At 40.7% G+C, this 16,315-nt stretch overlaps 1 protein-coding gene across 3 annotated transcripts in view; it reads left to right on the top strand.

The window, feature by feature from the left end:
* Nucleotides 1-5,737: 5,737 nt before the first annotated feature.
* Nucleotides 5,738-16,315, top strand: part of HSDL2 (hydroxysteroid dehydrogenase like 2) — a 40,740-nt gene continuing 30,162 nt past the window's right edge. The window contains exons 1-2 of one of the 3 annotated variants that reach the window (XM_015819206.1): nt 5,738-5,933; nt 14,680-14,843. In XM_015819206.1, coding sequence (XP_015674692.1) covers nt 5,917-5,933; nt 14,680-14,843 — 181 coding nt within the window. In that variant the 5' untranslated portion in view covers nt 5,738-5,916. The remainder of the gene's footprint in view (nt 5,934-14,679; nt 14,844-16,315) is intronic. The other 2 variants (XM_015819205.1, XM_015819207.1) reach the window with 2 other exon arrangements.

Below are 16,315 nucleotides of genomic sequence, written 5' to 3'. Positions count from 1 at the left end.
GGCAAAACATTTTCCCATTTGACCATTAATTTATCTGTTGCAGCCTTGGAAAAATAGTTAAAATGCTATATTTAGTTTGATTCTATTTCCTTTTAATATGGATCATTTTCTTTATTCAAAAAATTTCCTTTGAAGGAACAATATACAGGTAGCCCTCAACTTATGACCACAGTTGAGCCCAAAATTTTGTTGAGACATTCGTTAAGTGAGCTTTGCCCCATTTTGTAACCTTTCTTGCCGCAGTTGTTAAGTTAGTAACACAGTTGTTAAGTGAATCTGGCTTCCCCATTGACTTTGCCTATCAGAAAGTGATCACATGACCCCTGGACGCAGCAATCGTCATAAATATGAACAAGCTTATTAGATATATGGTAGAACCGTAATAAACATTCAGTTCTATTAAGAAGAATTTGAAGAGCGTGCCTGTACAATTATTTACAATTCTTTTAATAAAACATCCTCTGCTAGGGTTTACTATGCTATGCATACGTCTATAGATTATTTTTTATGCTATATGTATGGAAAGCCTGTGGGCATCCTAATGCTGCTGTACACTACTCCAAATACTATTGTTCCTAAGCAAGAATGGGCAATAGAGCAGCGGTTCTCAACCTATGGGTCGCGACCCCATTTGGGATCGATCGACCATTTCACGGGGGTCGCCAAGCAAGGCTGTCCGCCATTTTTTTCCCCTTTTCTGGTGGGTGCCTTACCTCCCTTGAGCTGGGCCAGCTGGTGGTCGGCCTGCTCTGTCTCTGCCACTTGCCAGCTACGCCTCGGCCAGCGCAGGGGGCGGAACCACGCATGCGCGGTGCTCCCGGGCAGGGAAAGTCCTCAACTTATGACCGGTTGGGTAGTCATTGACTTACGACCGATTTAGTCCTCGACTTACGACCGGTTGGGGTCGCGGCATTAAAAAGGTTGAGAACCACTGCAATAGAGGAACCCATTATATATAGTAGCAGAACATTGAAAGTAATGGTCCCTTGCTGACATTTGCTGACATTTATCAATGATTAAGAAGTCCTTGTCTTTTACCTTATTTTTACACATTTTAAATTCATTAATTTCAAAAATCTTCATTAGAGGAACAGCAATTTCCTTCTATTTCTTATTACTTGAACTAAATTTAAAAGTTCCCTACATCCCTAATGGCTTCCAGTAACAAAGACATGCAGTAAGATGAATATAGATTAGGAACTGATGGAAAGCTCAGCTTTTTTTAACTAGACTGATTCAGGCCCTACACCCTTTTGCATTGAGCTGCCACAATTCCTTCAGCTACATTTCTCCTTCATTTTTCTGTATAATTCAATCCACAGGCCATAATCTTCCTGAGAGGAAAAAATAACTTGCAATTGTTAACTTTAATATTGTTATGTAACTCTAAAAGGGATATGTATATTTTTATCTTCTGAGATAGTTATGGTTTACAGTAATACTTTTGGAACATGCCCATTTCACACACAAAAAATGAAAAATCGAATATTTACTTTATGTGTTTTAAATATGGTTATCTGTGCTTTTGCCACCAAAGGGTCAAATGTGATTGACTGAAACTTACATTTGTTCATATTTTTTTCTTTAAAAAACAAATAAACAAATCAAAACAATGCCCAGGAAGTCAAATAGACGCTAAACTGAATTAAATTAAACGAAAAAGAAAAGAAGCTAATAACAAATCATTTTAAAACAGTTTTAAGATTCCTGAAGCTGCAAGTGTTTCAAACCAAAGCATAAGGTTGTGTTTAGAGTTTCAGTTTTCCATTGAGGGAATAATAATCCTTAGCCAATCATGGCGTTACTATCCTGTCAGCAAACCAGAGCCTTAGAATTTCTCATTTCACAATTCGAAATTCCTATGAAAAGCCTTACCTTCCTATTAAGCTCTGTTCCTCTTTTCTGTAAACTGGAACCCAACAACCATTGTTTCAGTAGTGTGGTGATCTTTCTCCTCTTGAATTGCACTCCATAACAGCAAACTGTTATGCCAACAGTGGTTTTGTCCATGTATTTATTTAAACTGAGAGATGAACAAGATTTTAGAAAGTTTCATTTCACATTTCAGTTTCACACCTGTTCGTTTTCTTAAAAGATCCCATTCTCAGAGCCCAATGTCTATGGAGATTCTCAGTCATCCAGGTCATAGTTATCCCATAGTTATCTTGGATAAGAAGCGAAACGTCTTCAAAGAAAAACAAGAAAGTCCAGTTGCCTCGTGGAAAAGCATCTTTGGGATCTCAGAGCCCAAGTTATGTCATTTGCAATATGTGATACTATTAAAATGAAAATGTATATAGTTTGTTCAGATCAATTTAGTTTGCACCCCATGAAAAAGCACTTACCTTTTCAAAATATAAATGCCAATAACTATTCTCATATAAAGAGCATAACATTTGTCTTTACTTTCTGACTTAGTAAAGGCCTAGAATTTCAGTTAAGGCAAAATACAACTATGAAAGTAACCTCTTTTTGCAAACAGCCATTGACTCTTGTCTGAAATAGAGTGTTTTATTTTTAAATATTGTATATTTCTATAACAGTAACAATTATATGTTCCTCTGTTTGTGTGCATGTGCATGTATTCCTTGCACCACCATTTTCTTTTTGTGTTTCTTTTTTAAGATTGTAAGGTAGGACAAATTTTGCTTTTTATTGATCTATAAACTGTTCTGCAAACCATTCTGGCCATATAAGCAATATATACATTTAAAATAAATAACTTTGAAACCAATTTCCGTTACTGGAGTACAAAGAAAATCTGGATCTATTTTTTAAAATTAAAATTGAATAATTATCTCTGATGAAAGTTGTCCCCAATCTGATGCATTTGCCCTAAATGTTTACTGTTAAATATTATTTTATTTATTTATGTATTATCAGATTTATAAATTCATAAATTGCCTCACCCCAAAGGTCTCCTGTTCAAGTAGTGGGTTGGATCATTAGAAGACTCCGAGGTCCCTTCCAACTCTATTACTCTATGTTCTAAAGGATTAGATATTGTAAATGAGGTTACAATACAAATGCAATAGAATACAAAATAAACAAAAGCAGTATCATAGTATTGCAGATCTTAACTTTAGCTGTTTACTCTCCAAAGGCTTTCCAGAACAGCTTGGCCATAACTATTATCTGTAAAGCCATAAAGAGGGGAGGTGATTGTTGCCTTGAAGCATAACGGAGCAGTCAAGAATACCTGACTGTATGCCCCTCTCATTTATCTTCCTGAGATACCTCTTAATAGGAGGGGACTTTCAGCTGCTCCCTACTCACCCAGGATGGAGGGGCAAAATATCCTTGGGACAGGCAAAGATGATATATTATCTATCTAGAGATAAAAGAATAAGTAAGATATCCAGAAACTGGGCCATATAAGACTTTCAAGGTGTTGCCAAATATATTTGTTTGCTTTTGTTGTATTCTGATAACTTTAGCAGATATTACTAAGGTTATTGATAGTGATGCAACCAGGATTCTACTGGGACATTTTCTCCTTGCAACAGCAATAGCACTTAGACTTATATACCAGTCCATAGTGCTTTACAGCAGTTTCTGAGCTGTTTACCATGTCAGCACATTGTCCCAGTTGTCTGGGTCATTTTATCGACCTCAGAAAGATAAAAGGCTGAGTCAACCTTGAGCCCGTCAGGATCGAACTCCAGACTGTGGGCAGAGTTACCCTGAAATACTGCATTCTGATCACTATGCCACCAGGGCTCTAATGATCATTACCAAATATTCCAGTCCCAGCTCGGAGGGTGACTGACTGATCTGGGACTGCTAATTATTCATTAGGATTTTGTTACATACAGGATATTTTGAGGTGTCCTAAAAATCTAACATGGCTACAAATTTTAAACAAGCCTTGGGTGACAAACAATAAGGCATATCTGAGTTGCAGTTAGGGGAGCATGCAGTGAAATATAAGCAGAGTTCCCAAATTACATAATTGTGCAACAACACCAGAACTACCCAATCAGATTTCCCTACTGGATGCTGAAGTGGTAAAGCAAAGCTAGAAGGAAAAATTAATAATCTTGCCTCTATGATCAGAATACCCACAAATAAGGATACTATGATCCAGAAGGGAGACAGGAAAGCAGTTGATGATGCAGATATAGTTTTGGGCAAACAGAAGTGTGTAGTGCTTAACTCAATACTGGAGAACAGGTTTTAATCTCCTTCCTTTATCTCTTCTTTCTCCTTGTGCCTTAATTTGCAAGCCTGATAGCTGGGTCCTTTCTTTTTGTTAATGATATAAAAGCTTCAGAATATGTCTGAGAAGGGGAATAAAATTATAATCATTAAGTTGATGAAAATGTTATTTGGAAATGTGTATGATACGCCAATGAAAGATGTTTTAAATAACATTATGTACAAAAGGACCAAATCAAGAAAAAGTTTATTATATTGTGAGCATATATTGTGGTTTCTCCCTAGTAACTTTGAAAGTCAAGTGGCCCATCATCATCTTCTTCAGCAAATCATTTCTTGCCAAGTAGAATGTTGTGGTTAAGATATTGGACTAGAATGTGGGTCTTCTTCAGCCATGGAAACTTAGTGGAAAGGTGACTTTGGGCCATCAACGTTGTGGGAAGAACAAAACAAAGCAATGATTTACTAAATAAGCCACTCCTTGCATACCATGGAAAAAGCCTAAATCAGTGATGGGGAACCTTTTAGAGACCGAGAGCCCAAACTGCAACCCAAAACCCATTTATGCAATGTCGAGTGCCGGGTGGGTGTGGCCCATTGGGTGGGCGTGGTCCATTGGGTGGGCGTGGCTGTGGTGATAACGGCAGACTGGGTGGGACTAACAAGTTCAATCAATCAATTCCAACTTTGCAAGATCTTTTTTTTTCGTGAGAAGTTGAAATTGACTGATTGAACCTTTTTTTTTTTTTTTTTTTTTGCAAACGTCGGTGGAGACCTAAAGCGAAAAGTTTTATAAAACCCAGCTGAAGGCCTAGGACTGGGGCAATGGTGCGCGTGCCCACAGAGAGGGCTCTGAGTGCCGCCTCTGGCACCCGTGCCATAGGTTCGCCACTACTGGCCTAAATCATGAATTACAAAGTCCAATAGCTAGGATTACAACCTTAAGCCAAAACTTGAAAAGGTGATTTCCCCCCAGTTTAGCTACTAAGTCTTTCACCTATTATTGTGAAAGGGTTTTTTTTTTCTAGTAACAAGGTAATCGTTTGCCCTTTCACCTTTTTCTTTCAAATGGGAGGCCAAGTCCTACCCTTGGCAAATCCAATAAGGAGTTTAGGTCTCCCCCATCCGCGATAAGAGGGCATTGCCTTTTAAGAATAAGGTTACTAAACGACACGTGACTTCAAATTCTTTTGTTGCACAAGCGTCTTACAAAATATCTTGATGAGATTCTCTCTTGGTGAAGAAAAAAAAAAAAAAAGCGACAGAAGATCTGAGAAAACCAGCGTACGAAGACCATCTTCCCGCCCCAGTCTTCGGCCGACCGTCCCAACCCGGCCGTAAAAACGAAAAGGCGAGGTCCCCCTCCCCTCCCCTCCTCCCCAATCGCTTCGCTGAATCACGTGGCTCGGACGGGCTGCGTTTTCTGAGCTTTGAGTGAGCGGTTGCTAAGGACGCGCAGAATGAGAGGCTGGGCCAATGACGTCAGAGCGGGTTCCCGTGGGCGGGGTCAGACAAGTGAAGCCTGGCGAAGGGCGGGGCTCACAGGAGGCTTCTTTTCCCGCGTGGCAAGCGAAAGGGGCGGGGGCCGAGGCCGAGGGAATCGCTTTCGATTGTTGCGCCCTTTGCTCTAGTCTAGTTGAAGATTCCAAGCAAGTGCAGGAATCTGAGCGGCCTTGCGAGGCACCAAGGCGCTGTCCCGTCCCACCCGGGCCTGAAATCTGCCCGGCGGTCCCCGCTTTACTTTCGTCGGACCTGGCCATGCTGCCCAACACGGGGTAAGTAGAGATCACGATCAGGGGTCTTTCCTCTTCCTTCGGGACTTGCTGTGCCTGAGAGGTGATCCCCGGGGCTTCCGATCTCTGGGTGAAAGTGGTTTTCAAGGGGCTTGGGCAGGGGTAGGCAACCTTGGCTCTTTTATGACTCGTGGACCTCAACTCCCAGAATTCCTGAGCCAGCATGGCTGGCTCAGGAATTCTGGGAGTTGAAGTCCACGAGTCATAAAAGAGCCAAGGTTGCCTTCCCCCTGGGCTTGGGAATAAGGGTGACAATTGGGCAACCTGACCTACTTCCGACAATAGCTTGATTTGCTGGAATTCTCTAGAGAAACTTCTAGAGCCAACAAGATACCTGACATTCTCATCATCGGGAAAGGTAGATCCATGACAGCTGATGCGATTTGTTTTAGAAGAGAGGTCAAGATTTTTGGTTGTGATGCAATAGCCTAGTATAACTCTTATCTGGAAACCGTTACAAACTTTACATCTTGGACTATTGGCTGGCTAGTTATGTTGGAAACCTTGTTATGGTAGCATTGTAGAGGAACTTTTAGTCTGAGCTAAAACTACTGTCATATTCTAATGCACACAAAGGTTTTTTTTGATTAAAAGGAAACAATCACTTAAAGTAAAAAGTTAAAATGGTTTGCATATACAGCGAACGGTTTAGTTAGTAAGAAAGCCCCTGAGGTGGCTGATTTTTATGGATTGTTAGGCTGAATGTAGAATGTGTAATTGTGTTCACCCAAATAATTTTCTTGGGCTGCACAAGGCATTTTAAAGGGTGGCTTTGTAAAATAGGTGTATGGAAAGCAAAGCAGTTCTTGATATGTTAAAGCCTTTGTAATTTCTGGAAAGCTCAGAGGGGGGGATAGTTCAGAGTCTTTCCTCAGTTGTTTCCACAGGTGTGTACGTACCCAGCTACTTTGTTTCATTAGTGATCTCAATAAACAAGGGGCTTTCAAAGCAGCCATGTCAAGACCTTTCTGGGATGCCTTCCTCAAACTTTTTCCATACCTTAATGATCTTTCTTCAGGTGTTTTTACTCAGAGTGTGAAAGATGGCATGGATTGAGCAGGGTATACAGTTCTTGTGTCTTTCAGGGCTGAATGCCCGCATACATGTTCTATTAGTATGAAAATACAGCTTTGCTGTTGGGCTCTTTGCTCCTTGAAGAATGTCTTTAGTAAATTTGGGGAGGGCTCTAAGATAAAATAGGCCAACCTTTATGAGCTAAGTGCTTATAAATTGTGAGGACATGTTGTGGGCATTCCACATTATATGGAGATGCAGGGTTTCACAAATGGCCACTTACCAGAGAGCAGACAGATGAAGTTGTTCTCCCTCATGAGTTCGAGTCTTTCAGATATGTTCTTTATTACCTCAGTTTACTTTCCTTTTGGGGAGCTGATAGACACGGTTCTAACAAAGTACTAAACTTGAGCCAACCACCTATAAGTCCATCAAAGGCATTCTTGGGAGTAAAGATATGTAGGAGGGCATTTTGCTTAGCAGCATGCTAGCTTCTGTTCAATGAAAAACATTAATTTTCAAAGAATTAAAATCTGGTGTGGAATGAAGTTTCTTGAGCAGCAAGGAAGATGTTTGTAAATACTTTGACATAGGAGACCTCTAAAACAAGTACTGTAGGAGAACAGTTTTTTTTAAAATACTAATATGGCAGACATCATGCTGACACTTGCAAATTTTCTGGAGCACTTCTGAAATATTCAGTTAAAGGAAGATTAAGAAATTATCCTTCTGCTGTGAATGAAATATGTGAAAAGTAAAAGCAACCCCTGATTTCAGGGACTGTTTCTGTCTTTTTTTCTGTCTTGTAACCTATCTAAACTATGATCTTTTAGAATCGATGTACATTGGAAAAGTACCAAGTAGAATTAGTTCTTTTTAATTAAGAGCAAAATGATTTTCTCTTGGGAAATAGCTTCCTTGAAATATGTTGCATGAGCAGCTGCCCTTAATGTATTTTCTCCTCCTACTCCTTGCTGTAATTAAACTCAATTCTAGGTATGAGTTTTCAGTATTATTAAGTGTTGTACAAAGTTCATTGTAGACTGGTTAACACAAAATAAATTGGATCCAACTATTTCAGCCCTCACAGTAATTATCAGTTGTACTACAGTGCAGAGACTTGTCTGTCAAAGGGCTGCCATTAGTCTGGCCCCATGAGCTGTAGCCATCTTGTCAATTCCACCTGCCACTTTAGACCTGGGTAGAACAGTATTGAAGTATTCCTGCCCTTGCTATTTGTGGAGCTGGCAATGATGTTGAATTGGAGATTTGGGTGGTCTCTGTTTTCTAACTGCTGCTGCTTAATATTGGTCAACCTGTAACATGATTCCCTCATCCCCATCTAATCAAGGAAAAGAAGGCTGCCTTTGCTTGCATTTCTCAAACCTGGCTGGGCACGGAGGGAGAGGTTACCCCCACTGCGTTTCATGTATGTGAACCCTGGGCTGGCAATATATCCATTGTTATCCACAAGATCCTGGTAGCTTCTAGGGGTGCTGCTCCACAGGTAGCTTGGTAGTGAGACCCTATTGTGAAGTGTTCAGCTGCAGAACTTAGAAGGGACTGTTGCCCATGTACCAGCCTTCCTGCTATATGGCAACCTCTCTACCTGAGCTGCTAAGGTTTGTGATCAGGTAGAGGAGTTTCCCCAACTTATGGTTCTGGGGGACTTTAATCTGTTCGTGGATGCAGACTTGGAGGCTGCTCAGGAGTTGATGGCAGCCATGGACTGAGTCAAGCTATTTTTAGCCAGCTTCTGGCTAGGGAAGGGGGGGTTGCCACACATGTAATGGGTCAACTCATCACATCTAACTTGCCATGGAACAACTTGCCACAGCCAACTTGCTGCAGGACAATTCAACAATTTCAATTAATTAAAATAATTTTAAATGACTTTAATTTTTCTCATTCACATTTCATTTTGTCCCTCCTTTGGCACCCTTTCTTTATTGATTCCATTCCAACACTTCTTCGATATTAGTGTAACTCTTGTTCCACGGCAAATAGTCCCATGCCGAGTTGGCCATGGTGAGCTGTCCCACTGAGAGCTGGCCGCCGTCAGTTGGGCTATGGTGAGTTGGCCGCGGTGAGTTGCCCTAGACCTGCCACACATTGGACTTGGTTTTTTTTCTTGTAGTAGTGGCATTGTGATCTGGATTTGGAAGATATTATTTATCCCTTGTGAAAATATTGTTTCCTGTTGGGATTGGAGTTTTCTGAGATTGTACATCTCTGCAGAGACACATACCTATTTGATTTGTCCATGACGGACACCCTACACAGTGGTTCTCAACCTTTTTAATGCCGCGACCCCAACCGGTCGTAAGTCGAGGACTAAACCGGTCGTAAGTTGAGGACTAAACCGGTCATAAGTCGAGGACTACCCAACCGGTCGTAAGTCGAGGACTTTCCCTGCCCGGGAGCGCCGCACATGCGTGGTTCCGCCCCCTGCGCCGGCCGAGGCGTAGCTGGCAAGCGGCAGAGACGGAGCAGGCCGACCACCAGCTGGCCCAGCCCAAGGGAGGTAAGGCACCCGCCGGAAAAGGGGGAAAAATGGTGGACAAAAAAAATGGCGGACAGCCTTGCTTGGCGACCCCCATGAAATGGTCGATCGACCCCAAATGGGGTCCCTACCCACAGGTTGAGAACCACTGCCCTACAGGGTTCCGGAGAAAGCTTGGGTTTATTCCTGGGATGATTGAGGCCTTATTCACCACTTGGGTTGTATTGCCCTTTAAGGATTCTGTGCACAGTCATGCTCACTGAAGGAAAACAAACAGCAAAGGTCTTTCTTAGGCAACAAGGCATCTGTGAACAACTAGTCTGTAATCCTGATCAAAGTCCTGGGCAGTCCAATCATTCCTGGGCAGTGAAAGTTTTGGGGAAAACTTAGGGACCATCATAAGGATTATTCTAGGCATCTCTCAAATAAAATCACTTGGATTTGTTCAGAGTTGGACTGAATTGCCTGAAATGAGGTCTTTCCAGCTATCTGGAATGAGTCTGAACTGGTTGGTTCTGATGAAATGGACAGGGTACTTGTGAGTTTGACAACCTGTGTTTTAGATCAGGGCTTTTCAACCTTTTCACCCATTGTACCACTTTTAGGATATGGCAATATCCGAGTACCACCAGTCGCCCAGCAAGGTGTCAAACAAAAACTTGATGACCAAAAAAAAAAAAAAAAGGAAAAAAGTGATAAAGTACAGGTGGTCCTCGACTTACAACAATTCACTTAGTGACTGTTCGAAGTTACAATGGCACTGAAAAAAGTGCCCCCCAAGCCACAGCCGAACAAGACACCTGCCTGCCCACCCGGCGGTGCTCTTCCTCCTGTCCGAGGTTTTCATTGTTGTGAGCATTTCTGTTGAGGATTGGACACTGTGACTGTCATAAATATGAATCGGTTGCCAAGCATCTGAATGTAAATCACAAGACCCTGGAGATGCTGCAACATTCCAGCTGATCGGCGCTTCTTCTGGGCTCAGCAGAAGCGCCAGGATCAGCGCTGAGCTCCAGCTGGAGCCTGGTGCTGATCCTGGCACTTCCACTGAGCCCTGACAGCCCCGAAAAAGCACTGATCAGCTGGAAAGCGGCACTGATCCTGGCGCTTCCGCTGAGCCCTGCAGCTCCAGCCATCTCGCTCAGGCTCGTGCGGTGCTGCCACTGGTTCAGCTCATTCCCCTCCCCCGCTACCACTTTTCTAGGATGGTCGCTTACCACCTGCCAGGTGCCAATGTACCACAGGTGGTACCCGTACCACTGGTTGAAAAGCCCTGTTTTAGATCCCTATCCTTTCTGCTTGTTTAAAGCCTCATGTAATGGACTGTAAAAATAATCTTAAGGAACAAAAGGAAGAGTTGAAATAGTAAAGTAATGATCAGATAAAAGAAATGTAACCCCAAAGCAGAAATGTAATTTGGAAAAAAAAAACAAACCTCACATTTCACCATCCCTAGTTCAAGAGGCAGGGAAAGAGGAGATGGATTCAGAATTGGCTGTTTGGATAAAACATTGTAAAGAAAGAGGGGGGAATCTCTTTAAGTTTTAAAGAAGAAGGTATTGCTTCTGAATTCATATTGTGCTTTCATCAGGTCACCGGTACCAGTATTACTTTCAGGTAGTGAGAGTGTTGGTAAGAAAATGAGTTGGAGATAGTGCTTTTTTTTGTTTCTGCTTGGAATTTGTCATTTTTTAATTTTTCTTTTCAAGGTTTGACTTGATATTCCTTACAAACTTTGCAGTAGCAAAAATGAAATAGCTGTTTCCCTTTATTTTGCTCTGGAGCACCGAAAATGAACTTCCAGAAGCCACTATGGTTTTATATGTTTTGGCTGTTTTTGCTTATATTTTGTTTCATCTGCTGATGTTTTTATTGTTGGGACCTGCCCAGAGTCATATATGTGAGACATACGATTGCATAAATTGACCCAATAAATAAACATACGTTCTGGCAGTGACAAGTCCATCTATTCCATCAAATAAACACTTTTAGTATATTACTGGTTTTAAAATGTGTGTTTGTGTGTACCTTCAAGTCAGTCTTGACTCCTGGCAACTGGGTGGATTAGCTCCCTCTCTAGTTCTAAAATTCTTCTCTATGAAGTCACATAGACTAGTCAGCATTTAGAGTTAATTTCCCACTTTTTTTAAAAAAAAGTTTGAAAACTGTTTCTAAGTTTTTAATAATGCATCACTTTTATCAGTTGTTTCAGTAAGGGAAATCCTTCCTTGTATTGGATCATTAGGGATATTGTTCCACTCATTAAAACTCGGGCAAACAACTTCTTTGGACATTTAATAATAATAATTTAAACAAGATTTAAATTATTTTCTTATATGTTTTATCATTGGCCCCAAGATAGATGCTTTTGTGGATGGATTGTGTTCTGCTGAAATAAGTAATCCACTTCAGTGAAGAAAGGGGGGTTTATTGTAGAAGCAAATCCTACATTATTTTCATTGATAATCTGTTGCTCTAATCTACTATTTTTAATGAAAACCTATTTATGCCTATTCATTGGTGACAGAGGGTAAAGGTTTGATGTGGTGAGGGAGAGTATCTTATAGTTGCAGGTCTCTCCTTTTTTTGGCAGCTTCGAGATTTTTCTCACTTAAACAGTGAAGATGACATTGTATGTAGACAGTCATCCAAAATCCCACATGCTTTCTCCTTACATAAAAGAAGTCAGTGTAATTAATCTCTACTGCTCTTTATTATCAATCATGGTTGGATGCCTTGAGCAAAATGAAACTATAAAAGAAATATTTTTTAATCTTATTTATCTTGTTTTATTTTATTGCAGTTTTATTGCAAATGCACTGAAATAAAATCACTTATTAAGTCTTGTTAACGTTTCTCTAATCGAGTCTTATTAAATAAAGAAACTGTTCAAAAATCTATGAACATCAAAAATAAGCCTATTTTTTTTTAAAAAAAAGTTGTATGGTAAAAATAGTTATTCTGGAAAATTTCTGTGTAATGCACACATGGTCGCTACAGTATTTTCAAAGATGTGTAGTTCGTACATGCTGTTTCAGGGAGTCAGTCACGTTATGCATTTCTTTGCATTCATAACTGCAGGTACAGGAGTTTTGACAAATTGTTCCCAGGCTAGAACTTATTTATAGCCCTCCAATAATTTTATCTTTTGTTTATGAGAGTTAATGGAGCACACTGAGATTACATTCCTTTTGAGCACTGTGAATGTCTTGTGCATACGTTCTGTTTCAGTTTATGCTCATCACTTCCTTCCATTGATAGGGACTACTTAGTTTTAGTTAAAGTTATAGAGCAGCGGTTCTCAACCTATGGGTTGAGGGTCGATCGACCTATGGGTTGGGGTCGATCGACCATTTCACGGGGGTTGCCAAGCAAGGCTGTCCGCCATTTTTTCCCCCTTTTCCAGCGGGTGCCTTACCTCCCTTGAGCTGGGCCAGCTGGTGGTCGGCCTGCTCCGTCTCTGCCACTTGCCAGCTACGCCTCAGCCGGCGCAGGGGGCGGAACCGCGCATGTGCGGCGCTCCCGGGCAGGGAAAGTCCTTGACTTACGACCGGTTGGGTAGTCCTCGACTTACGACCGGTTTAGTTCTCAACTTACAACCGGTTTAGTCCTCGACTTACGACCGGTTTAGTCCTCGACTTACGACTGGTTTAGTCCTCGACTTACGACCGGTTGGGGGTCACGGCATTAAAAAGGTTGAGAACCACTGTTATAGAGTTAGGTTACTCTTAAGAACTTATTCTCAGAGTTAGGGTTGCTCTTAATAATGGTTTCTTTGAGCTTTCCTCTTCAACACATAGCAATAGGAATATCACTTAGACTTATATACCGCTTCATAGTGCTTTACAACCCTCTCTAAACACTTTACAGAGTCAACATATTGCCCCCAACAATCTGGGTCCTCATTTCATCGACCTCGGAAGGATGGAAGGCTAAGTCAACCTTGAGCCTGTCAGGATCGAACTCCTGGCTGTGGGCAGAATTAGCTTGCAACACTGCATTCTAACCACTGCACCACCAAGTCTCATGGTGTCAAGTTGGTGCCGGCATTTAGTGACCACATAGTTATTCTTTATGATTTTATAGTAAACTATATTTTAACTTGCAGTATGTTAAATTGATCCTGATAGCACTGGGATAGTCTTTACTTTTTTAAGGAGTAAAATGATATTACCATCCATACTATAAAGCTGGCTCTAGGAGAAAATTAAAGGAGCTCAAGACTTAAAGGAAGAATGTTTTTGAATAAATGAAGTGTAAGGTTTGAAGAGAGCACAGGCCTAACATCTGCCTGATATCTGCCTGTCCAGAAGGTTTCAAGCACCCTAGTTACCTTAATCAGAAGAAAGTTTGAGTGTTTTTCTCTCTCCTAAAACAGTTATATGTGAGCTACCTGTGCATTTGGGGTGGGAGGAGCAGAAATGAAGAATAGTTTGACATTTGGTGAAAATAGAAGATGCTGTGTGTAAGTGCAAATGAGAAGCAGATTCATAGGAAGATTAATTTTCAATCCTAGATCTTTTTGACATTTGGCCTCTAGCAGTGCATATGTACACTCATGCTCATTATTTTTGATACTGTTTCTAAGGCCCCAAACAATTCCTATGATTTCTTGGGTTTAGGATTGAAGCCAAGATCTCCTTATGTCTAAGAAGTCGACCATATATTTTGCATGCAAAAGGTCTCAGATTCAATTTTTAATATTGCTAAGTAAGATTGGGAAAAGCCCTATGTAAAAAAACTAGGAGAACACATGTCAGTCAAAGTAGACAGAGCTGAATTAGGTGGTCCAATGACAAGATTAAATCTATTGGGATGAGTTTGAATTGGTGATGTTCCTGGGGTGAAATTAATACATTGTCCTGAAAATATTGCTGGAAATTACGCCATCAGTTTTCTTTGCCATGTAGTTAATGCCAAAAATCCAAGAAAATATGCATATTTACCCAATTCATGCAATAAATGCATTTACTGGCCGGATGCCCTTCCCGACGCCTACGTGAAGTTCTCAGACATGCAGTACAATATTCCCAGTTACTGGATTTGAATCTAGTTGCGAAATTTAAATTTTCAGACATGTACCAACTTGAAGCAACTGAGATTTAAGATTCTCTATTTTTCTAATGTTTAAATGATTTTTTTTTTCTGCGTGCATGGGTACATCCTTCTTTCATTTCTGATTTTCTATTTTTCTTTCTTTTGTTTTTTTAGGAAGTTGGCTGGTTGCACTCTCTTTATAACTGGTGCAAGCCGTGGCATTGGAAAAGTGATTGCCTTGAAAGCAGCAAAGGATGGGGCAAATGTTGTTATAGCTGCTAAAACGGGAGTACCACACCGCACACTCCCAGGAACAATCTATACTGCTGCAGAAGAAAGTAAGCCTTGAGAAAGAGACATGGGCGATCTATTTACTATAATCTCCAAATCATTTGGGAACTTGATCTTTCAACTGAATTGACAGATAGACAGACATGGCTAATTTGTTTCAATTCTGTTGCTTCCTCAAGGGGCATTTTCAAGTTTACACTCTTCTGCTTAAAATCAGTGTTTCTCAACCTTGACAATTTTAAGGCATGTGGACTTCAACTCCCAGAATTCCACAGCCAGCAATGCTGGCTGTGGAATTCTGGGAGTTGAAGTCCACATGCCTTAAAATTGTCAAGGTTGAGAAACATTGGCTTAAATCAACCCAGAGTTGAATGCTGTGGTATAACTCAAAGCCATTCTTCCCTCCGCTCTATTCTCCTCTATTCTCCCTGCCTAAACTATTCTTAAATTGTAATTGTGCAATAAGTTTTATTGATCTACAACAAAGTACAAAGTGTGGATTTATGCTTAAGGTGTTGCACTGGGGAGTTCACAGGTGTAAGCCTTTGGATGACCAAAAGATGACCTTGAGATTATCTCTATTGGAATTTAATTTTTTTTTCCTGCTAACATAACTTTAGGCAATAGGTGCAAAGGCTAAATACATTTGATGAATATCGATACATTTAACAAGATAAGCATACAAACAATACAGGTCACTTTGTTAAAACTGTATTAACAACATAGCAAAATGTACAGTAAGGATTTATGCTAGGTATAGGATACTGAAGTTTCTTTGTCCCAAGTAGTTATAGACAAAAGGCATGCATACAATGCACATTGCAACAACTCAATCAGGCAGGACTAGGAATAATAAACCCCAAATAAGTCACAAAGGGATGCTTACACAATATCTAGAAAAGATCCCCTATACATAACTGCAGATTACAACTTTTCACGGTTTGGCCATATCATCATGAGTTATAACTAAGCTTGTGATTAAATTTAAAGTAATCATGTTTATTAACTTTGAATATGCAAAGGAAAAGTGATTCCTTTTCTGATGAACATAGTTTTTTGACGTACACCCCCCTTCTCATCCTTGTTATTCATTCATATATCTGTCACTTGACAATGCTCTCTATATATGCACACACAACACACAAACAACATACACACTGTGGGAGAAAGGATAACAAGAACCAGACGACTGTGGTAGTGACAGATGTTGTATCGCCAAATGACAGTAGCATTAGAAAGGAGCATGAGAAGCCGGAGAACTACCAGGACCTGAAGGAAAACTTTGAGAGGGCATGGAAAGTCAAGGCCAAAGTGGTTCCAGTGATGGTAGGAACACTTAGGCCTGTGACTTCTAAGCTGTGAAAGTGACTCCAACAGATCCCAAGAAGAACACTAGAGATCTCTGTCCAGAAGAGCGCAGTGCTAGGAACAGCTAAGATACTACACAAAACTCTCAAATTCCCTGGTCCCTGGTAGAGGATTTGAGATTGAGGAAGACGCATACCATCCATAGTGGTGA

Source organism: Protobothrops mucrosquamatus, unplaced genomic scaffold (genome assembly GCF_001527695.2).
Source record: "Protobothrops mucrosquamatus isolate PMUCROS unplaced genomic scaffold, P.Mucros_1.0 scaffold874, whole genome shotgun sequence".
In the NCBI taxonomy this organism is placed as follows: domain Eukaryota; kingdom Metazoa; phylum Chordata; class Lepidosauria; order Squamata; family Viperidae; genus Protobothrops; species Protobothrops mucrosquamatus.
Note: the sequence above shows the minus strand (reverse complement) of the source record. Positions and strands in the feature narration are given on the sequence as shown.